Source organism: Callithrix jacchus, chromosome 13 (genome assembly GCF_049354715.1).
Source record: "Callithrix jacchus isolate 240 chromosome 13, calJac240_pri, whole genome shotgun sequence".
Taxonomy (NCBI): Eukaryota; Metazoa; Chordata; class Mammalia; order Primates; family Cebidae; genus Callithrix; species Callithrix jacchus.
The window spans coordinates 109,392,790-109,417,456 of NC_133514.1; the positions used below are offsets into that span (position 1 = coordinate 109,392,790).

At 32.9% G+C, this 24,667-nt stretch overlaps 1 protein-coding gene across 3 annotated transcripts in view; it reads right to left on the reverse strand.

Annotated features, from left to right (window-relative positions):
• CDH19 (cadherin 19) overlaps positions 1 to 24,667 on the reverse strand; it is a 97,914-nt gene that overhangs the window by 51,107 nt on the left and 22,140 nt on the right. For 2 of the 3 annotated variants that reach the window (XM_008979947.5, XM_002757317.6), the window contains exons 2-4: positions 16,906 to 17,207; positions 13,243 to 13,537; positions 206 to 325 (exon numbers count right to left, since the gene is read on the reverse strand). In XM_008979947.5, coding sequence (XP_008978195.4) covers positions 206 to 325; positions 13,243 to 13,537; positions 16,906 to 17,100 — 610 coding nt within the window. In that variant the 5' untranslated portion in view covers positions 17,101 to 17,207. Of the gene's footprint in view, positions 1 to 205; positions 326 to 11,458; positions 13,538 to 16,905; positions 17,208 to 24,667 lie in introns of all 3 variants that reach the window. The other variant, XM_035271306.3, reaches the window with a different exon arrangement.

The following is a 24,667-nucleotide window of genomic DNA, read 5'->3' on the forward strand; positions in this document are numbered from 1 at the left end:
TTGTGGTACGGACATGGAAAATCCAATCTCCTAACCTCAGAAAAATCAGCTAAAAAGACTAAAAGTAATTAAATGCTTAGGAATTGTAATCATTTTACCTATTGACATATCAGGTCTATTGTAAACATGTTTCTAAGCAGGTAATTTTGCAGACAATTGCCTTCTTTAGAACCATGTTAAATTTGCTTGTTTCCTTCACAAATACCTGTTGTTGGTTCAACAGAAAAATATGGCTGGCCTTGTAGTAAGCTGTAGAGGAGGCGAGCATTATTACCACTTGAAGGATCATCAGCATCACTTGCTGTCACTTGGATGACTAATGTACCTAAAAAGAACATAATACAGGAAATTAAGACTGTGGTCTTATTCAGGAATAATTCAGTTCTGGGAAGCAGTCTTCCTTCACTACGTAACACAATGTTATAAAACGAAAGCTCAATTTACCTGTTTTTCATTGTAAAAGTAATACTTTTTTACAGGCTAAAGAATGTAACTTTTAATAGAAATATTCCTAATTTCCATATGCAATATGGAATTATTAACATGTAGGTTGTTGGCATAATAAATGTAGCTATTAATTCATTGTAATGTGTAATTTATAAATTCATAAATTTTCCAAGGTGTATTATTAGTGGAGGAATTAAAAGAAACTTGGAAATTATTTTCACCAAAATATATAGTGTAGCCTGTACCTTAAACAAATTGGAGAAGGTTGATAAACATTTTCAGATTATTGCAATGAGCTTCAAAGACTATCCAGTTGAGGATAAGGCATAATTATATAGCTTCTTTAATTCTCTTCTATAATATAGCCACTTGCTTTGATAAATTTTTTAAAAAGCAAAGTAATGTTCCCCTCCCTGAGTCCATGTGCTCTCACACTGGGGACTGTTGAGTATGGAGGGATAGGGGAGTGGTAGCAGGGGGTGGGGGGATTGGGGAATGATAGCATTAGGAGAAATACCTAATGTAGATGATGGGGTGATGAATGCAGCAAATCACCATGGCACATGTGTACATATGTAACAAACCTGCACGTTCTGCACATGTACCCCAGAACTTAAAGTATAATGAATTAATTTTTTTAAAAAGTTTAACTGGCCAAAAAATCCCCACATCATGTTTTGTATCCTAAATACATACAATTTTTTTTTGCCAATTATATTTAATAAAGCTTGATGGGAGAAAACAAAGCAAAGTAAAATCTTGCAGATCTGGATAGCATAAGCATTCTCTTTAAAATTCAGTCACAAGAAATAAAATCATGGAATATTTATTTACACATTTAAAATTAGTGCTCAGATTTTTAAAATATTTATTTAAAAGAACTGAGCTTTCAAAGTATCTTTTGTAAACATGAAATGGAATGTTATGGGTCTTGGAAATATGTATTTGTTGAAACACTATGTACTGTGTCAACAAGAATGGCAACACGAATGACACAGAATTAAATAGCTTCTGTGGTTTTTTTACAACTAGCATCATTAATTTTCCCATAACAGCTCAATTTTTAAACTGATACACAGTAATAGGGATCCATTCTATACTTCACTAACATGAAACTCTTAATGTGGGCCTCAATAGTTTGTATTCTTTGCTGTTTTGTCTTAGCATTTTTATAATGTTTTGATAATGTTTTATAATGTTTTAATGTTTTTATAATGTTTTAAATAAAACATTTGTTTTAATATCATACAGCATATTTTATTGAAGTAGAATTTCTTTTTATTCATATTTTAGTGAGTAATACTTTTATCTGATTCAAAATCAAGAACAATAAAATGGATGAGAAGAAAATTATTTGCCTCCTTTTTACAAAACTTACTTAATTCCTTCAACTACTCAACATGTAAGACACTTACTAGTTTCAGATTTTTTTTTTTTAGATGGAGTCTAGCTCTGTTGCCCAGACTGGAGTGCAGTGATGCCATCTCAGCTCGCTGCAACCTTCACCTCCCGGTTCAAGCAACTACCCCACCTCAGCCTCCAGAGTAGCTGGGATTACAGGCACATGCCACCATACCAGGCTAATTTTTTTTTTGTATTTTTTTTATTACAGACGGGGTTTCATCACGTTGGCCAGACTGGTCTGGAACTCCTGACCTCAGGCTATCTGCCCCCCTCAGCGTCCCAAAGCTCTGTGATTGCAGGCATGAACCAACATGCCTGGCCAGTTTCAGATGTTTTAAAGTAAATGTATTGAGTAATTTTGAAAAGTTATTTCAACAAAATTGTTCATAGGGACCAACACTTTCACTGATCTATGTTGGGCAAGATTTGTTCTTTTAACTACCCTTCTATGCACTGATCCACTTACTTATCCCACATTTACTCATTATAATTCTCTATCATTTCTTTCCATAAGGGCTTCCTATCCCTGGTTTCTAGAACTATATTTTCTATCTTTGGCTTCAGACACCATAATGAAAATCGTAGCATTTTTAGAGTTGGCTAAAATAAATTTTAGTAATATAAGTCTTTAGAGCCCCTAAGCTAGTACTATACAAATGAGAACCAAGAAATCCAGAAAATGCAATGACTCACAGATGACCTTACACTTTGATAATAGAAATATGTCATACAGTATGATTTTTTTCTCTAGTCCTGTTTAGTTAGCACACTTTTCTATTAAAATAAGTTTTACTGTATATTTTTAAGGTATGCAACACATTGTGTATGTAGGTAGTAACATGGTTACTACAGTGAAGCAAATTATATCTTTCATCTCACAAAGTACCAGGCTATAGAATTGGTGTAGTTCAACAATGCTTTAGAAATGTTTACTTTTCTGTAAGGACTGTCAATGGCTATTAAGTGATTCACTCCTTATATTAGTGTGTGAGAAAATGTTTATATGTATATATAGGCATATATGTATGGATCTACAGGTATACACATATGGATATATATGTATATATATATGTATCTAAGGTGGCAAAACTACCCGGCAGTATTTTCAAATATTCAGTGATTGTAGTTTTTCCTTAATTCTTACTCATGCCTTGAAATATTGGCTGTCAAATTTAGATGAATCTTAGCCATGTTTAACTTTTACAGGACCCTAATTATCTTTATTTTAATATATTTAGTGTTTTCCCTACTTTCTTTTTCCTGTTTCAGATATTATTAACATCATGATTTATAAAATACAGTTTAAGCAATTTTAAGTCCTCTTGGCTAGTTTCTATCTTTTTTAAAGAGAGAAGTAAGCCTGTATTTTTTCCTAATCAGTAACTTATATTCTCCAGAAATCCTTAAGAAATAGTCAGGTAACATGAAGCCATCATCATCATAATTAAATGTAAAATCAGACAGATATATAAAAATATTTAACAAATTCTATAAAGACTTCTTATTTGTAAGTGAATCAATTTGCACATCCACCTGTGGTTGTATCGTCCACACAAAATTGAAAACACTACTATGAAACCATGGAAGTTCCTTCCAATGGAAATGATCAATTGTCTCATAGTGCCCCTTTCCTACTTAAATATAGGTTAACCAACACTCGATGGTTTAGCCAACGAATGTTTAATTCCTACATACTTTTTATAAGAACTTATTTAATTATTTCAATATTTATAATATCAGAACTGTATTAAGTTTGGGTCATAATCAATATCACTACAATGCTCTTTTCAAGTACTGGAAGCTTTCTAGGCTTATGTAATTACTTCTGTTCATGTCCTGATTATTGTTTCCTCTCAGAATCACTCCGAAGAGGTTTATGAGAAATGTGGCTCCCATCCCCAGTCATCCCATTTCCCAGAAACAACACAATCATCATTATGAATTGCTGTTGTGTTCTAAAATATTATGGCTACTATTATACACAAGAACCACTGTTTATACAGGCCATGTCTGTATCATCATGAAATGGTTTTAAAATTTTATTTCCATGGAAAATATATTTTAATTTTTATATAAAGAAGAAAAATAAAAAATATATTAGACCTATAAAGTACATCTATAAATCAACTTCCATTTGCAACAAAAACTTTTTAAAAATCACGAATAAAAGGAAACTTTCTGAATCTGATGATAAATGCTTTTAAGCCTTGACAGTAATTATATTTAATTATGATGTGTTAAAACTTTTCCTCTGAAATAATAAAAAAAGTTTTTCTGTCACTTTTTTTCAGCACTGTACTAAACTACCTAGACAATGAAATAAGGCAATACCATGCATTTATAATGATTTATAGACAAGTACACAGATAAATATTGGAAAAGAATAAATAATTTTATCTAAAGTCGATAGTATTTTTACTGGAAAATCAAATGAAATATGCATATGGTTATTGAAACATATTAAATTCATACATTTAACAACAGAAATACAAATGCTATATAAAAGTGCTTTTTTATACCTTAATATATATGCATACATATATATATATATTAATGAAACCTATTTTAGTTAAATGTATAATATATATGAAAATAAATAAATATATTCAGGAATACCTAAACAAAAATGGTAACTTCCGTAAAGCAATTAAACTAATGAGACAAATAAATAGATGAAAATACTGAATTTAGAAATTAGATGACTACTTAAAAATAAAACGATACACAGTTTAAAAAAGTGATCTCAATCAAAATCCTAGAAGATTGTATAAATGGTTAGCTTGGAAAGACAGTGATAAGATCAATAAAATGTTTATAAGAAAACAAGGCTCAAGCATGGCCAAGGCATATTTTGTTCGTTTGGTTGGTTGGTTGTTGTTTTTGTTTTTTTTGAGATGGAGTCTCGCTCTGCCAGCCAGACTGGAATGCAGTGGCATGATCTCTGCTCACTGCAACTTCTACAAGGCAGTTTTATTGAAGAATAATACCTACAAAAGTTGCACCAATAAGGAGCAAAGGCCTGGGATGAAACTACAGCAGTTAAGAAAATAATATTTGCTCTGGTGCAATAAATAGCTAGTAGAGCGAACTAGAGAATCAGAGATAAGATTATGCAAATACAGGAAACCTCTTCATGAGAAGGTGGCAGAGCCGATAATTAGGGAAAATTTTCAGTATGTCTGCAGGGTCAATTGAATGTCTTCATTTATCTGTCCATCTATCTAACACATATTTAGTGTTCTACAATTTAGCACCTGCTCTACGTCATTCCGAAATATCAGTTTAAAGCAGATTGTATATCCAGTCTCTATTAAAAATGCAAAAAATTAGCTGGGCATGGTAGCGCACGCCTGTAATCCCAGCTACTCGGGAGGCTGAGGCAGGAGAATTGCCTGAACCCAGGAGGCGGAGGTTGCGGTGAGCCGAGATGGCGCCATTGCACTCCAGCCTGGGTAACAAGAGCGAAACTCTGTCTCAAAAAAAAAAATAAATAAATAAGAATATAAATATTAGAATAACAAAACTTTCAAAAAAAGGAAAATAAAGGGGAAAAAGCAAACATTTCTTAATCAGGGCCTATATATGGATATAATATTTATGGAAACCATGTAATACTCCTGGTGAGTTTTATATTTATCTCAATGCCCAAATCTCTTTTTTGGTTTGTTAAACATATTTTTTGTTACTGTTCCCTGAATTGGTTACTCTTACTCTACTGAAGTGGCATTGAATAGGGTAGCATATGTAGGGGTGTATTGTCTGATAAAAACATAAAGCATGGTACAGGTCATATATATCCAACCTCTTTAGCCTCTCTTCATTCATTTGATGAACATTTTATTCTGATAGCATTAATACTTGCAATGTGGATCTTACTACATTAGTGAATCAAAAATAAATTCTCCATATTATACTATAAATACTTCTGATAGAAGACAAATAACATATGTGCACGTTAATAAAATCTTTTATAGAGAAGATTTTAACATTATATATAGCTCCAGAAGAATATGTATTTACATCATTTAATGAATTTCTTGGTTTAACTATTTTAGTACCTTGGGTTATCACTTGTCCTCTTTCAGATTTAGCTATGTCTTAAGAGAAGTCTATTTATTCCTCATTTGTCTGACATGCTGTTTCTCACACGCCATGGAAGAAGCTATGAGTACAAAACAAATGTTTGACAAATTTACTCTGACTTATTTTAATGCATGTAATAATAGTCATTTTGAAAACAGAAAATTCAGGACAAATAATTCTAGGACATGATGGCAGAAAAATAGAAGTAAAGCAGGACTATCTTGGGTAAAACTGGAGATCTGATCACTCACTCTACCATAAGATGACAGTGACAACGTAAAGTGACCACCAGAATAACATACAAAATGAAAATAATCCAGCATGAATATGTGTACATTGAATTCTTGCACCCTTAAATCCTATTATTCCCCCAGGTACACCTTCCCATAATCAGAATTGGGTAACAACCGATTGATGGCAACTCTGAAAAGTTTAAATCAAAAGATCCTTGAAATCAAATTAGTGAGGAATGGAAACAGAATGAGAAAATGCTTTTTGTGGGGAAAGAAGGGTCCAAAGTTTAGCATGCATCCCTGAGTAGGGTCATTGTGGCTGGATCAGAGATGGCAGTGGTATCTGGAAATGCAAAGAATCAAAATGACTGCACTCCTGCATCCTAAAGAGCTTTTCAAGTCAGTTTGTATCCACCCTAAGTGAACAAAAGTGTACTTAGAAAAACATATTCTCTTAGAATCATATTGTAATTAGAGTAACTTATCAGTTCACTTATTCTAATAATAGCCATACAAATATAGTAATTAATATAATAATCCTGGGCTCTACTATTGTGTAGATAGTTGACATTGTTTGCCTGTATTACTCTGAAGAGACTTTTTATAATTGCAAATTTAAAATATTAGTCCTGCCTTTCTAGCTAATTTCTGAATCTTGGCAACTTTTCATGGCAAAAGGTCTTTATAAAAATAAGTTTAACAAAATATTTGACTTTGCTTATTTTATCAGTCACATTCTTTGCAGAAATTTATTGTAACATAGGTCAGAGGTCCTTGACCTTTTTGACACCAGGGACAAGTTTTGTAGAAGACAATTTTTCCATGGTCAGAGTGGGGAGTGGACATGGGGATGGTTTGGGGATGATTAAAGTGCATTACATTTATTGTGCCCTTTATCTCTACTATTACTACATTGTAAAATATAATAAAATAACTACACAACTCACCATAATGAGGAATCAGTGGGAGCCCTGAGCCTGGTTTCCTGCAACTAGATAGTCCTACCTGGGGGTGATGGGAAACGGACAGATCATCAAACATTAGAATTTCCTAAGGGTAAGGCAGCCTAGATTCCTCACAAGCGCATTTCACAATAGGGTGCACGCTCCTATGAGAATCTAATGCCATTGCTATCTGACAGAAGGTGGAGCTCAGGTGGTAATGCAAGCCATGAAGAGTGACTATAAATACAAAGGAGGCTTAGCCCTTTTGCCTACTGCTCACCCCCTGCTGTGCAGCCCGTTCCTAAGAGGCCATGGCTCCGTTGATGAGGACCCATGACATAAGTGACACAGGATGTAAACTTGCACCAAATGTTTGAAAGGAACATCTTAGTTTAGTAGTCTCTGGAAATTGCATTTACTGATATATTTTTCATTTTTATGACAGAAAATTTTAGTGCGAAAATAGTGTTTTAATAGAAGATAAAATATTTGTGTGTGTGAAATGAAGCATTCTTGTAATGTTGTACAAATAAAACTATGTAGAAATTTGGAAAATTGAGAGCATTAATGACAGCATCAGTAATAATTTCTCCAAACATCAGCTCTATTCTGACATCACTGAGTAAAACCTGATGTAAAGATAGTATAACTCTGTCTCTGTTGAGTTATGTGAATTTTATTATTAACCAGGAGTTTTGCAGAGGTCTAAATGATTCTCATGTAGATGTTTAACAGGGCTAACAAAACTTTATTAAATAACGTCCTCTGCTATGTCACATAGAATGCTTTATCCACTGGTGATTACGGGAGGCATCGAAACATAAAAACATAAAAAGTGATAAATTTTAATGTGCGGACTAATTTAGATATGTAGGCAATAGAGAAGTTAGGAACCTGTGGCAAGGGCCTTTCATAATTAAAGTCTACCTTCATCGTGGAATATAAAGGGCAAGGGCCACAGTATAGTATAGTGTTTCAATGCCGAGATTTCAGCTGTAGATTTCAGAATGACATTTACTTTAATATATCATATGATATTGGTTTTGAATTCAATAGTAAGAAGATTAACTTTTTTTCATAGAATGGAGATATAAAGTTAATGGAAAAGCTATTTCAGTTTTAGTACAAGTATACCTTGATTAATCTGAAACAAATTTATTGAGATGTTGAATTATATAATTGTCAACGTTAAAGCAATACAGATTAAATAATATTATATTGACCCACACTCTACATCTGTAATTCCTGCACCAATAAAAAAAAATAAGACGAATGAGGTGATCAAATGATCAAATGCATGATATAATGGTTTTATAGGTGTATCTCCTTACTCTTTCTCACTGGGAACTTATTTTATTAGTAAGAGGACAATTATTTGTCTACAAGTACTGACTGATCCATTCTTACTGCATTTATACTTGAGCTGCAATTACTCTACAACCTAAAATCTCAAAGTAAAACTGAGGAAACATAATATTTTCCCACTTGTCATCTTAACTGGGCAAAGCATTCTTCAATTTTCTTGTTTTTCTGTCCACAGTCACCTAAAAACTAGGTCATTTTTATTATTTTGTTTTGTATTTTTGACACCTCTACTTTTTATAATCTGAGATAACAGAATTTAAGTGAAACAATTTAGACTGTGTTTAAGAAATCAAACAATAATGTATTTAGAGGAATAAGAAGAGAAATTCATCCCAGTCTAAATCATTTTCAACTCATGTGCCCAAAGTCACGATATTTATAGAATTTAATTTTCAAATGTAATAATTTTAAAAAATTAATAATTTTTATTTTCCTGAGAAATTAAATTTGTATAGATTTTATGTACAACGATTAAAGTTAATTTAATATTTCTAAAAAAGCTCTGCTTTATGACATATTGTGCCATATTGATGATGATTAAATTTTATATATACTTTTCCAAAAAATGCATATTAAAGTATTGTTTAATAATTGCGGAGATTATTGTAACCTACTATATTTGAATTTAAAATCTGAAATGCTGTAATAAACTTCCTTAACTAGTAAAGTAAACAGAGTTTTACTCATCAGTTTTCCCCATTCATTTTCAAAAGCATCTGGTTTTGAAAATTTAATAAAATGATCAATAAGTGTAAGGAATGTTGGACACTGGCTAATATTAAAAAGGATGCACTCAGTGACTGCAGCTATGAAAAATCTGGTGAACGATGTTTATTTGGAAAAACTCCAAAGAGAGTGGATAGAGTCTTTTGACTAGACAATATATTTACCTTGCTTTTAGTAGGCAGGAAATATGTGAAACTAAATTTTAAATCAGGTTTAAATTATTTTCCTTTCACATTTGCACATACACAAACATATAAAGTGCATTAACAATAACGATCATTCTTAATGTGTACAACATCAATATTTATTTCTTATGGTTGTTTTCCACATGTTACCTGTTAAAACACGTTTCACTTTTAGCAGGATTTTGTTCTGCTTGCAGAAGATAAGTTACCCGACTCTGCTTTGGCTTAATTGCTTGTTAAGTAGCATACCACATGTATTTTAAATGCCACTTCCTTTTTTTGACATTATAAGGTTTTAGGTAAAACTATCAACTGTTATTGAAATGAAAAATCATATACGTGATAGCCTGGGTATTCAGATATAATTTCAGAATGATTTCCCTGAATTTCACATCTCCTGGTATCTTCCATCTATATCCTAAACTAGTCTAATCACTTACTTAGCATTTTTGTCCACCATGCACCCATTCATTTATTTATCAATCATTCCAAACCTCAGTCACTCTGTGACTCCTGGTCTAATAAATCTTATATTGTTGTATAGAAGAAAAATAATAACTTTGCAAATCCGAAGTGACAATTGGGAAAACATAATGTTTTATCTCAATTCTACCTGAATGTTCTAGTTTGAAAGTAATTTCATTTCAAATATAAATGCAGTCAGTAAAAGCCCATCATTACTTATAAATAAATTCATGTTTAATAAGCAACAAGTTGTTAATAATTTTCTTGATTTTTATCTCATGACATAATGAAATGTGGATTCCTTTTAGTAATTTAAACCATATTCTGAGTTCAAGTGCAGATTCAGGCAGTTCACTTCAATACAAAAGAAATATATGTAAGAAAAAGAAACAGTAAAATGTTTGTAATAGCTGTTCTTTAAAGAATAAAGTAGCTGGCTAAGAAATTTGGAAGTAAGGTCAATATTCAAAAACTCAAATGTCTGTGCATATGAAAGATGATAAAGAATTAAAGTTATATTTAGGTAATATAATCTACAGTATGCATTAATTTAATATTGAGATTGAGGAAAAAAGAGAAATAACATAAAATTTGATTACTTGATTTATTTACATCACTGTCAACGAAAATGCCAGAATGCTTCAGAAGGAAACCATTGCTAGAAGGTTGACAAAGCAATAGAAATATTCACCGATTTCCATATCATACAACATTTCTAATAGCAGCTCACCATCACTCAGTTGGCTTCTCCCTCTCATGGAAAGTCATATAAAGTGCTCATTGGTTTTTGAATGATTTCATACAAAGTTTAACTGGCACGGACACAGTAGGTATTGATTATACAAATTGAAAAGATAATTTGTACATATATCTCACATTCCAATGCACAAAGGATTTGGGACAACCAGATATTGCACACACCAAACTGTGTTTTGCAATTTCTCTGAACGCCTACGGTGGAGCTGCACTGCTACCATGATACCAATAATTCTCTTGTGGGCTCACTACTCAGCTCTGTAAAATGGCTGTTTTGTACCTCCTCTTCTCTAAAATTTTACCCATGTGCTGTTAATTACCGCCTTAGTATTGTGCTTCTGATAAAATAGAAATGTTTTACTTATGACCCTTGGTCTATTTGATCAGTCACTGATAAAATAGAAACATTTATTAACTGATTTGTTATGAACAAATATGTTAATCAATAATCTGTCCCTTCTATAAGTACAGTGGATTCCATGACCCTTTCTTTCTTTCTTTTTTTAAGCATAGTTTTACAAAAGTTATATCCCTTTTATTTTGCTTGAAAAATATTCTCTGGGATCATTTCCTATAGTTATGACTGTACCTTTCAATTTCCTTTCTTAAAAAACAATTGAATAGTTGTAAACAAGCAAAACATCCTCTCGACCTTCATCTTTTTCTGCCTAGTGTCTCACATCTCCTTTTCTCCCTCTACCGTAACACCTTTTAGACTTGGCTTATTTCATTCTTACTTTCTCTTATTCTTCCTTTTATGCCATACAATAATCTTCAGCAAACTGCACAAATTTAAATAACACAAATTAAACCACTGTACTTATCAAAAAACCAGGGATCTTCAACTTACCAAATCCAAAGTCACCACTCTGTCTTAATCTTAGCCTCACAGCAGCATTCCACACGGTTGAGGGAATCTCTTCTTTTGGAACATATTTCCTCATATCTTTCTCTTCTTCCTACAACACTTGCCAATCCCACTCATTCTAATTTGCCAGCCGACTGCTTTTTGCTTAACAGTCAAGTCAGCCCGGATGCTTTTCTCTTCTCTAGCTACATTCTCTGCCAAAAGGATCTCATTCACTGTTGTGCCTGACATATGTGCTATACATATCGATGACTCTCATATTGATTCATGCCGTCATAAGCACTCTGCTATGGAACTTTTTTTTCCATAGAATGTGGTATGGGTGGGCTCTGTGTATCGTTCACCTCAAATATCACTTCCTAAAATGTTCTGTTTTCTCCAGACAGTTAATAATCAGCATACCTCACCCATGCATAACACTTTTATAATATACATTATCATATGTTACCTCTTTTAATTAAAAATAACTTTTTCTTTTTGTATATGCTTCATATTAGCAGGTAACTCCTTTATCTCCTTTACAATTCTGACTATAGTTTCACAAGAAGATTCCTTGCAAATGTTAAGATTGTAATATATGCTTGCTAAAGAATAAGAAGGAGGCAGAGGAAGAAAAGGAAGAAGCATAGAGAGGAAGGAGGAAGAGAGGGAAGAGGGAAGAGAGGGAATAGGGAGAGAGATGAGAGGGCAGCAGGGGAAAGGAGGAGAAGAAGGAGAGCGAGGGAGGAGGAAGACAAACTGTTTCTTCACCTAGCTACCAAAGTAGGGTAATTTAAAGTGCTGTTTACACCTAACAATGATGTGTCTTGATATACATTACACAGGCAAATTTGTTTCTGCTGTATTTAAAGACCTAAGATGTTCTAAACAATGTAGAACTACATCTTTAAATTCCTACCTAGAATGTTAAAAAACAAACAATCAGAAAATAATATGATAGACTATGTATTTGTAGAATCATTTTCTAGTGAATGAATTAATGAGGTAAAGTAGTTATAAGCATAATACCATAATTTAAAATGATCGTTATGAAATCACATTTATTTGTTACTGTTAATAAATTTTTGATTTAAGCTTTATGGTATATTGTGCTATGAAAATGTTTTGAGTGAATGACTGAGAGAAATTTTGCATAATCACAATTTCCCCTTTACTGGAAAGACGTTTCTTATTTCCAGGACACTCAATTCTTTTATCTTATAGAAACCATTCTCTCCTAAATGTATTATATTTAAAATATTAGCAACAACAACATAGGGTTTTGAAAAGGATCTTCAAATAAATACAGCCACACACAGATGTTCAACCACTTGGTTTTGTCTTAGTGGTTTTGTTTTATGGTTTTGATGTATACGATCGTGTGTAATAAATTCACTTTTCATATTTCAATATGCATATCTTGTGGGATTATCTTATTTGCTTTTATGAGATACAAAAATATATTTTGTTCTAAAAATTCTTGTAATTAAGAATCTAGTAAATGAGCAGGACAACTAATATTAAGAATTGCTCAAATAAACATGTCTAAACTTATTTTATTGCTGTGAAGACTGTGATGGCATATTAATAACATAAATAATTTTTATGTAGTATTTTTTTTTGAAATTTTGATGCATAGCCTATTTTTTCAAATATTTTACTTAAACATATTTGAGGAAGGAAGTTCTAGTATAGAACTTTAATCATCTACTTCCAAAACATATCCTTGAAATTTTAAACCTGCTTTCATTGTTAATATATCTTTGATGTAAATTAATATGCAATACCTTCTGGAGACATCTCTGGTACACTGGCCTCATAAGGTTCATCTAGGAATTTTGGTTCATTGTCATTGATATCCGAAACTTTGATGACAAACTCAGACTCAGGTTCCACAGCCCTTCCAGTAGTGATGTCTATTACCTGGGCTCTTAAGGTGTAGAGGGATCGCTCCTCTCTATCAAGCTTCTGTATGGCATATATGTCACCTGTTCTTTCATCAATGACAAAAGTACTTCCAGCTCCAGCTCCCAAAAGCTTGTACTGGAAAGAATTGTTTCCAATGTCTAAATCAGATCTGAGCTGCAAATGGAAAGAGGGATCCTTTAATTTCCAAACATCTGAATTAGACAAATCAAATTTAAGAATTTTCTTCTTATGTTTGTTAATTATTTCCCAAGTTAATGATTTTATATTATTTCCATATTACATTAAATGAGGTAAAATATTAACATTAAGATTAAAATCTATCACCAAGAAGAGGGAAGAGTAAAAATTTAGTGTAAAGAACTATACAATTTTTATTATTCTAAACAAAAATAATAATAATTAAATAAAACTTCTTTTTTAAGTTATGTACAACATAGTTGGTTCAATTTTGACTTACAATTAAATTCTTAGTCACTAAAACCACACCCTCAAATATTTATGCTAGATTGGGACCTAGAGATGGATAGAAAGATAATTTAAGGACATTTAAACAGCGATGATTTGTCTCTTGACTGGAAATACATGAAAACAAGAAAATATTAGGATGAAAATTAGGGATTATAAAGATAAAAATTATGGTTCATTAGTATCTATTACATGTCATAAAATCTACAAATTGCTTTAATTCGTGTTCTCAAATAATTCTCATATTAATATAATGAAATGCATATTATTGATATGATCAGTCTTCCTACAGAGAAGAAAAGTGAGATTTCGTTTTACAAACTTTTTTGTAGTGACATGGTCTTTGTGTAGATTTAGGATTTACGCCATGAGGTTATCAAATTCTCTATGAGGCTGTCAAATTTTAGATTCTCCCCTGACCACAACTCAGTAACATGGTCTTTAACCCTTGGGTTTTAGCCAGAAAGTACGAGAAATGCCAAATGTGGGCGAAGGGGAGGAAGGCAGCAAAACACACTGCCACGTGTGTACCTATGCAACTATCTTGCATGTCCTGCACATGTACCCCAAAACCTAAAATGCAATAAAAAAACTTCTCCTCAATATATTCTACCTAGTTCTCAAATATACACTTTCAGCCTGTGCTCACATTTTCATATTTTCAAAAGCAACATAAATTTGTTCATCAATCATACTGTTGAGGTATTATTTAGAATTTTGAATTTATCTGTAACAGAAAACAAGTCTAATTTTGATACAACTGATCACATAGCTTTTCATATCTAAATTATTTGTACCTAAGAGAAGTATGTCATGATTCTCTAATCATTGTGAATCCACATTTTCTTGATTCACCATTTATGAAAATGCTCTTATTCAAAGTACAAGTTCTTCTGAAAATTTATAAAGATAACCATGAAATACAGTTGTAAACGAATGCATATTTTTTTCTGATGTCTCGTTATAATTTATTATTCCGGATAAATTAATACACTTTCTATGTGGTTGTGGAGAAAATCTAAAGGCAATAGTAACTAATTTAGCATTTTAATAACGTGCCGAATATAAATGCTGTGTAATGGAACAAATGGAGAAAAAGGGCATCCAAATTCTCTTTGTGCTAATATTACTTTTAATTTGATAATTATTAATTATTCATAAAAAAGTATTTATTCTATGATGTAAGAAATTGAGGAAAATAAACATACAGTCAAATCAATATATCAAGTGAGCAATGTATGGTTCATATTTTAAAAATAATATTTAATTGTTTGATAATTTAATATTATAATTAAGATAAATTAAATTTAGTAATAAATAAATATATTGCAAGTATATGTACAGTGTAATTTTCAAAGACAAGTGAGCTTGACATTTTTAAGACCCCGATTTAAGGGAAGACAAATAAAAACGAAAAAAATCACTTGAACCCTTTCCTCTTAATGTGGCAAAATGCATACGTTAAACCTATTTCAATCAAATGTTCTCTGATATTACACAATTTTCTATACTTCTTTGCAAAAAATATTTTCCTAATTAGGCTGCTACTATCAATTTGCTAAACCAATATCACGTCAAATGTTCACTTAATTGTACTCCCCAAGCTTAATCATTTTTCAAACAAATGGATCAAAGAGAGAGTTATCTTGAAAACATCAGCTAAATTGTATCTTTACTAAATCTTTTTACAAGCACCTAAACATTCATTATTACTCTTTTTTAAATCAGTGATCTGCTTGTTTCTTAAGCCCAATGAGTTTGTGTAGCAGGAAAATATTTGTCAGAGTGGTTTCGCAAGTATTTTTGTAGAATGAAAAAATAGGCAAAACCAATCACTGTGTGAAAAGAGGTAAGCGAAGATTCATGTGCGGATAGAAACAAACAATCTAGAAAATGTAACAGCCTCACAGGTTGCCTTTGTTCCAATTACACTGATGCACTTCCCTACAACACGTTATTTACTAAAAGCCAACAGCTGATTGTAGCCTGTCACCCTTGCAATGATGGGAGAGCATATGGTGCTCTGTGCAGTCCACTGTAAAGGTAGTCGAGACTCAGTTACGGAGTTCGCACTTAGCTGTGGACCTTGTTAGTGCCATCCGTGCATACTATTTACTTGCTGTCAGAGTAGAAAATAAAAAAGGATGAGAAATATTACTTGTAACAGGTGTGTGTGTGTGTGTGTTCATAATACACCTTCCTACACATTTTGAAATACTTGCCTAAAATCCTAAGCTTAGCCTTTACTTGAATGTACTCATATATATTTGGCTGATAACATAGGTGAACTTCTATGGAATCCAGATACCATGCTCACACTGCAGCTCTCCTGAAAGGGCTAGAAAATGAGAGTTAATAAATTTTGAGTGCTTCACCCTCTGGGCCCAATTAAATTTTAGTGCCAGTTAATTAGCGGTTTAACTTATTTCAGTTCATTCATCTAGAGAAAAAGCCTTAAGGAAAAGGACATGATATTGTAATTACCTTTATTTAAAGAAAACCAAATAATAAAATACAAACCAAAAACATAAATAAGATGTATTTTGTCTCATTAAGGAATTATTCTTAAAATATATTCATTTAAGAAAGTGAACATAATTATTTCTTTTCCTTTAACTTTACTAATCAATTGAAGTGTGTAGGCTCCTGAAGCTACTTAACTGGAAAAGAATATGGTATTAATCTGCTTCATTAAAAATGAATGAGGGGTAAATCAACAGCTACTTAGCGTAACAGAAAATTGGGCTAAATACTGCTGGTAAATGATACTTGTCTCAGTGTAGCTGCTTTGAACCATTACCAAAAATAACAACATCAAGTTTACAGATGTTGAAAATGAGGGATACTGAAGTGAAATTTAAAAACCAGAGCTATCCCTCTTCTAGATTTTAGTGGATGTTTTAGGTGCTTGCAAATATGAAACAATTACTGATGCTAATGTTTGAAGTTTTTTAATGGTTTCACTGCCAAAATGTGGAACTCATCAAATCCCCAAACTTCTCCAACATATTTATTTACATTGTTGTGCTATTTACTGTAACATTTTAAACAAGTACCCGGCCAATGTGATGACTAGTCGTATTCATTTCCTCTGGTACAAAAAATTGGTTCCAAACCCAGCCACGCTTCACTCTCAAATGAGATCCCACTGGCTGCTCGACTTCCTTTGCTTGAGAGTTTTCTGTTGCTCTAAGACAAGGCCATAGGAGAGGAATTCCCAGCATAAAAGGCAGCAGTAAACAGCAATTCATTGTAATGACTCTTTTGATTCCTTACTCTTGAGAGGACACAGGATGTCACAAACAAAAATCTTGCATTCTTTTATAATCTTTTTTGTTCCTGTGTGTCTTCTGTATGCCTAAAACATCAGAAACAAAACAAGATTTGACATTTTCAAATAACATTTTTACACATGATTGCTAGACAGCTTACAACTTTTGCATCTGACAAAAATGGAATAAAAATATACATTTAATTTATCTCCCAATTAAGCTGGCTAATTATATTTTGTAGCTCAGCAATAATTTGATTAGAATAATTATAAATTTCCACTCAGGCACTGCTAGTTTTAAACTGCAGTCATAAATCTGCCTGAAGGTTGAAAGATTGCTCTGGGAGTCTCCTTGACTGACAGCTGACATTGAGATAGACTTCCTTTTAACTTGACTTGCTTACTTTCTCCATTCTTTCTCAGTAAAACTCAAATTATCTTATTAAAGCAATAGTCAATCGAGGAGGAAAACGTCACATTTTTCCTTTTTTATTTGATAGAGATAATATCCCTTATCTAATTTCCCAAATTATGATATTTTATGTAGTAATTAAATAGACAAATGGCAATTCAGCTTAAAACTGGGAATTCAGTAATCAGTTATACTGATGCTATAAAACACTCTGAATAGAAAACTTGTGCAAGGTATTTACTCTTTTTTAATTTCAAAGATATGGGGAAGAAGTGTTTACCAGCTTAATGAAACAATAATCTTAAAGCAATAAATATAAAATTATAGTGCTTGGGTAAGAATGGCTGAATGTTTGCAATATGTAAGAACTATTTGAAATGTATCTTTTAGTATTTAAATATTAAAACAAAAATCTCTGCTTACTGTGTTTTACATTTAAAACTTTCTATTGACTTAAGGCTGTCTCTTTATGATTGGTAATTCTGATCTTTATATGTAACTGAATAGTTTTGCATTTTCAACAATATTCAGCCAAATTCGATTTATTTTTTTTTTGACTTTCATGAAGAAAAATAATTTTGTGAGATTCACAATGGAGTTTAGTATCTTGTAATCAACAGAAAATCCAGAGTCCATATTTTTCTGCATGATTGTGTTTTGAATCTTCTGCATGAATTTTTGAGTAATTCCTTAGAGATTGTTTAGTTCTTTGGCTTGTGTTAAGAAGAGTTGTTAAAAAAAAAAAAACCTAATTAAGTAACAACACACGGATTCTGTGGTCCCTGTGTACTTGCTTTAAGCAGATGTATTCTTTATTAAGTTACTTAATGAAGGTCATTGAGAAATTCAGCTGAGGTGTAAAAAGTGAAATTTATCTTTATGTTAAGTATTTGAAATTCAGATAAATCTGCTCTTTAGATATTGCTAAAATATATTTTTTGATAGCTGATGAATAACAATATTTGGAACTGGTACAATTGTATCCATGAGAAAGATTTTTTTTGTAAGTTTGACAAATTATCACCAACATTGATATAAAGTTCACTGGCCATGTTTCAGTGAATATAATTCTTTTTAACTTTATATTATGATATTTTGATACATATAAAGATATATCAAATTGTGTAATGAATACCTAGATATCATTACCTTGCTTCATTGTTTACCAACACATGGTCAATATTGTATCATCTCTACACATGCTTACTTTTTAATACTAAAACAAATTACAAATGTCATATTATTTTAACCATTCAAGACCCACACACATACACACGCACAGACATAAATGCTTTGTATGTGTGTATACAGACTTTTAAAATAAAATTTAAATATGCCCACACAATGCAGTTTTTTGATACATTTCTCAGTTCTCATTTGGTCTACAGGTTTCCTCTCTCTATTTTTAATTTTCCTTACCATTCATATACTGAAGTATCAAGGTTATTTGTCCTATAGAGTTTCATATAGTCTGAATCTTGCTAATTGCTTCACTGTGGTGTGCTTTAGTATGTTTCTTTATCATCCATATTTTTATAAATTTGTAGGGACTTGATTAGACGTAATATAAAATATTCATCAAAATATTCATAGTGGATTCCTATTGCCTGACATCTTTAGTAGAGTAGGACACTAAAATATATGTTCAAAAAACCAGAGGAAAGGTTGAACATGTTAAGTAGAAGAATTGAAAATATAATAAAGATTAAACTTTTAGAGAATAATACTACAAAGTCTGTGATAAAATACACCACGTATAATTAATGGCATATTATTCATCACTGAGAAAAAAACAGTTAATTGAAGACAGAAATATAAATCATCCAAAAAAAACATAATGAGAAAAAAGTTAAAAAATTTAAAATGAAGAAACTATTATTGAGTTGTGAGACAATTTCAAACACCCACATTTATGTATAATTGCAGTTCCTAGAACCAATGAAATATAGAGACTCATACATCCAAAATGTTTATCAAAAGTTAAGCACAGATATTTAAAAAATTATACCAAGGCATATCATGATTAAATTACTCAAAGCCACTAATAAAGAAAAAATCTGAAAGGTAGTCAGAGAAGACATGTTATATATAGAATAACGAAGATAATTTGATAACAGATGTCTCATCTCAAACAATGCATGCCAAATGACAGTGCAGCAACATTTTTAAAGTATTGAAAATGAAAAGAAGTCAATGCCAACTGAGAATTTCTCAACAAAAGACAATGATTTTTGTAAAGAGATCAGCTGAACTGAAAGAGAGGAAACTGAACTGTCAGGGATTGAAGTAGCTAATTCAAAGAACAAGTAAAAAATTAAAGAGGTAATCCTTTCGTCACTTACTGCAATGGTATAAGCAAGAGGCTAAAACCAAAGAAATTGTTGCATCTCCTTTTTTCATTTACTCCATGGAACAGCACTCTCACTGAATCAGAGGATCCACACAGACATGTGGATTATCTCATTATAGATGTAATGGTACAAAAAACTATGTCATTGTTATGGACTCTGGGGTCAGAGGAGTGCCAGGGGAGTGCTAAGAGTGAAAAAGTACTAAGTACATTGTCAGAGTGGGAGAGTTTCTTTAAAGTTCACCCAGTTTGCTCAATAAGGAGACTTCATCAGAGATGCTTGAGAAAGACCTGTGCCCAAGGCCACAGATGAAGAGGGAATGAAAACACTAGGGCTGGGAATGTAAATACAAGAAGAGCATGACCTAACAGAAAGGACTCTGTCCTTGACTGCAGTTCCCTTTGGAGACTGCAATCCATTGGTTGTGCATCAAATCTGGTGTGACAGGGGAATGTTTTCAAAGTGAGTCTGTACTGCCAGGTCAAGTCTTTATAGTTGCCTATAGCCAGACCTGAAAAATCAGAGTTTTTACCCCAAAGTCTCATTCCTCATCTTCAATAAAGAAAAGTGGAATGAAGACCCTTTCTGCTGTACAGCGTCGGCACACAAGGGGAACTACAATACTATAAATGAATAAAGAACTCCTTCTAGAAGAAATAAAATAACAGTAGAAGGAAATCTGGATCTATGCAAATATAGAATCACCAGAAATGGAAGCTATATCAGCTATATCAGAAAGACCCTTTGTAATTATAATATCATTAAAGAATAAATGACTGTTAAAACAAAAATAATAGCAAAGTATTGTGGGGCATATATCATACACAGAAGTAAAATGTCAGAAGTACGCTATTTTAAACTCCACAAACCATGTATAAAGTGGTATAACTAAAATTAGATTATAATAAGGATAGATATGCATACAATAAACCTAAAGCAACTACTAAAATAAAGTAACAGAGTTAACTACAGGCTACAAAATAGATAAAACTGAAGCCCAAAGAATACTCAATCAAAAGAAGAAATAAAAGGAAAAAGTGATAAAAAGACAGGTGCAAAAAACATGCAAGTAGCAAAGTGGAACACTTAATATTAATCATAATAATAATCACAGTAAATATTAATAGGAGAAAAAACAAAGAAAGAAATAAAGATTATTAGATTACATTTTTTAAAAGACTCAACTGTATGACTTTAAAAATGACTTCAAATATAAAGGCACAATAGGCAAGAATTTAAAGAATGAAAAACATATATATGTTACTAACTTTGTCAAAAGAAAAAAAATATTCAATAATATAGATTTTGGAGCTGAGAATGTTAGCAGGGATAATATCATTTTATAATTATAAATTTCATATAATTTAGTATGATATTGGATCAGAAAACTCAAGTGGTTAAAATGTCAATTATCTCCAAAGTGTTGTATAAACATGATTGAAATAAAATACAATTAAATAAAATTAAACCAAAAAATTAAATTCCCAATAGGTATTTTTATTTATTTATTATTTATTTATTTATTTATTACATTTTAGGTTTTGAGGTACCTGTGCAGAACATGCAAGATAGTTGCATAGGTACACACATGGCAGTGTGTATTGCTGCCTTCCTCCCCTTCACCCACATTTGGCATTTCTCCCCAGGCTATCCCTCCCCAGCCTGCCCAGTCCCTCCCCTTTTCCCCCCAATAGACCCCAGTGTGTAGTACTCCCTTCCCTGTGTCCATGTGTTCTCATTTTTCATCACCCACCTATGAGCGAGAATATGCGGTATTTCATTTTCTGTTCTTGCATCAGTTTGCTGAGAATGATGTTCTCCAGATTCATCCATGTCCCTACGAAGGACACAAACTCATCATTTTTGATTGCTGCATAATATTCCACGGTGTATATGTGCCACATTTTTCCAGTCCAGTCTATCATCGATGGGCATTTGGGTTGGTTCCAGGTCTTTGCTATTGTAAACAGTGCTGCAATGAACATTAGTGTGCATGTGTCCTTATAGTAGAACGAGTTATAGTCCATTGGATATATACCCAGTAATGGGATTGCTGGGTCAAATGGAATTTCTATTTCTAAGGCCTTGAGGAATCACTACACTGTCTTCCCCAATGGTTGAACTAATTTACACTCCCACCAGCAGTGTAAAAGTGTTCCTATTTCTCCACATCCTCTCCAGCATCTGTTGTCTCCAGATTTTTTAATGATCACCATTCTAACTGGCGTGAGATGGTATCTCAATGTGGTTTTGATTTGCATCTCTCTAATGACCAGTGATGATGAGCATTTTTTCATATGATTGTTGTCCTCATATATGTCTTCTTTCGTAAAGTGTCTGTTCATATCCTTTGCCCACTTTTGAATGGGCTTGTTTGTTTTTTTCCTGTAAATCTGTTTGAGTTCTTTGTAAATTCTGAATATCAGCCCTTTGTCAGATGGGTAAACTGCAAAAATTTTTTCCCATTCCATTGGTTGCCGATTCATGCTAGTGACTGTTTCTTTTGCCGTGCAGAAGCTGTGGAGTTTGATTAGGTCCCATTTGTCTATTTTGGCTTTTGTTGCCAATGCTTTTGGTGTGTTGGTCATGAAGTCCTTGCCAACTCCTATGCCCTGAATGGTTTTGCCTAGATTTTCTTCTAGGGTTTTTATGGTGCCAGATCTTATGTTTAAGTCTTTAATCCATCTGGAGTTAATTTTAGTGTTAGGTGTCAGGAAGGGGTCCAGTTTCTGCTTTCTGCACATGGCTAGCCAGTTTTCCCAACACCATTTATTAAACAGGGAATCCTTTCCCCATTGCTTGTTTTTGTCAGGTTTATCCAAGATTGTATGGTTGTAGATATGTTGTGTTGCCTCCGATACCTCTGTTCTGTTCTATTGGTCTATATCTCTGTTTTGGTACCAGTGCTATGCTGTTTTGATTACTGTAGCCATGTAGTATAGTTCGAAGTTCGGTAGTGCGATGCCTCTCGCTGTGTTCTTTTGCTTAGAATTGACGTGGCTATGCGGGCTCTCTTTTGGTTCCATATGAAGTTCATGGTGTTTTTTTCTAGTTCTGTGAAGAAAATCAATGGTAGCTTGATGGGGATAGCATTGATTCTGTAAATTACTTGGGCAGTATAGCCATTTTCACGATATTGATTCTTCCTAACCATGAACATGGAATGTTTCTCCATCTGTTTGTATCCTCACTTATTTTGTTGAGCAGTGGTTTCTAGTTTTCCTTGAAGAGGTCCCTTATATTTCTTGTTAGTTGTGTTCCCAGGTATTTTATTCTTTTTGTAGCAATTGTGAATGGCAGTTTGTTCTTGATTTGGCTCTCTTTATGTCTGTTATTGGTGTATAGGAATGCTTGTGATTTTTGCACATTGATTTTATATCCTGAGACTTTGCTGAAGTTGCTTATCAGTTTCAGGAGTTTTTGGGCTCAGGTGATGGGGTCTTGTAGGTATACTATCATGTTGTCTGCAAATAGAGACAATTTGGCTTCTACCTTTCCTATTTGAATACCCTTTATTTCTTTTTCTTGCCTGATTGCTCTGGCTAGAACTTCCAATACTATATTGAATAGGAGTGGTGAGAGAGGGCATCCTTGTCTAGTGCCGGATTTCAAAGGGAATGCTTTCTGTGTTTGCCCATTCAGTATGATATTGGCTGTCGGTTTGTCATAAATAGCTTTTATTACTTTGAGATATGTTCTGTCAATACCAAGTTTATTGAAGGTTTTTAGCATAAAGGGCTGTTGAATTTTGTCAAAGGCCTTCTCTGCATCAATTGAGATAATCATATCGTTTTTGTTTTTGGTTCTGTTTATGTGGTGAATTACGTTTATAGACTTGTGTATGTTGAACCATCCTTGCATCCCCAGGATGAATCCTACTTGATCATGATGGATAAGTTTTTTGATGTGCCGTTGCAATCGGTTTGCCAGTATTTTATTGAAGATTTTTGCATCTATGTTCATCATGGATATTGGCCTGAAGTTTTCTTTTCTTGTTGAGTCTCTGCCGGGTTTTGGCATCAGGATGATGTTGGTTTCATAAAATGATTTGAGAAGGATTCCCTCTTTTTGGATTATTTGGAATAGTTTCAGAAGGAATGGTACCAGCTCCTCTTTATGTTTCTGGTAGAATTCGGCTGTGAACACATGTGGACCTGGGCTTCCCAATAGGTATTTTTATAAAGCTTACCTGCTAATTCTATAATTCTGTATGCAAAAGCGTGGGACTTAGAATAACTCAAAGAACTTTTTAAAAGAAGAGGAAATTTGGCAGACCATGGCATCTGACGTTAAGTTATAATGCCTACAGTAATCATTACTGTAAAGTACTGGATCGACAGATAATTTAGTAGAACAAACCAGAAAGTGCACAAATACACCTACCTATATGAGATTAATTGATTTTTTTTTTTTGAGATGGATTTTTTGCTCTTTTTTTTTTTTGAGATGGAGTTTTTGCTCTTGTTACCCAGGCTGGAGTGCAATGGCACAATCTCGGCTCACCGCAACCTCTGCCTTCTGGGTTCAGGCAATTCTCCTGCCTCAGCCTCCTGAGTAGCTGGGATTACAGGCATGCACCACCATGCCCAGCTAATTTTTTGTATTTTTAGTAGAGACGAGGTTTCACCATGTTGACCAGGATGGTCTCGATCTCTTGACCTCGTGATCAACCCACCTTGGCCTCCCAAAGTGCTGGGATTACAGGCTTGAGCTACCACTCCCGGCCGAGATTAATTGATTTTTACAAAGTTCAAAAAGCAAATCAATGAAGAAATAACAGTCTT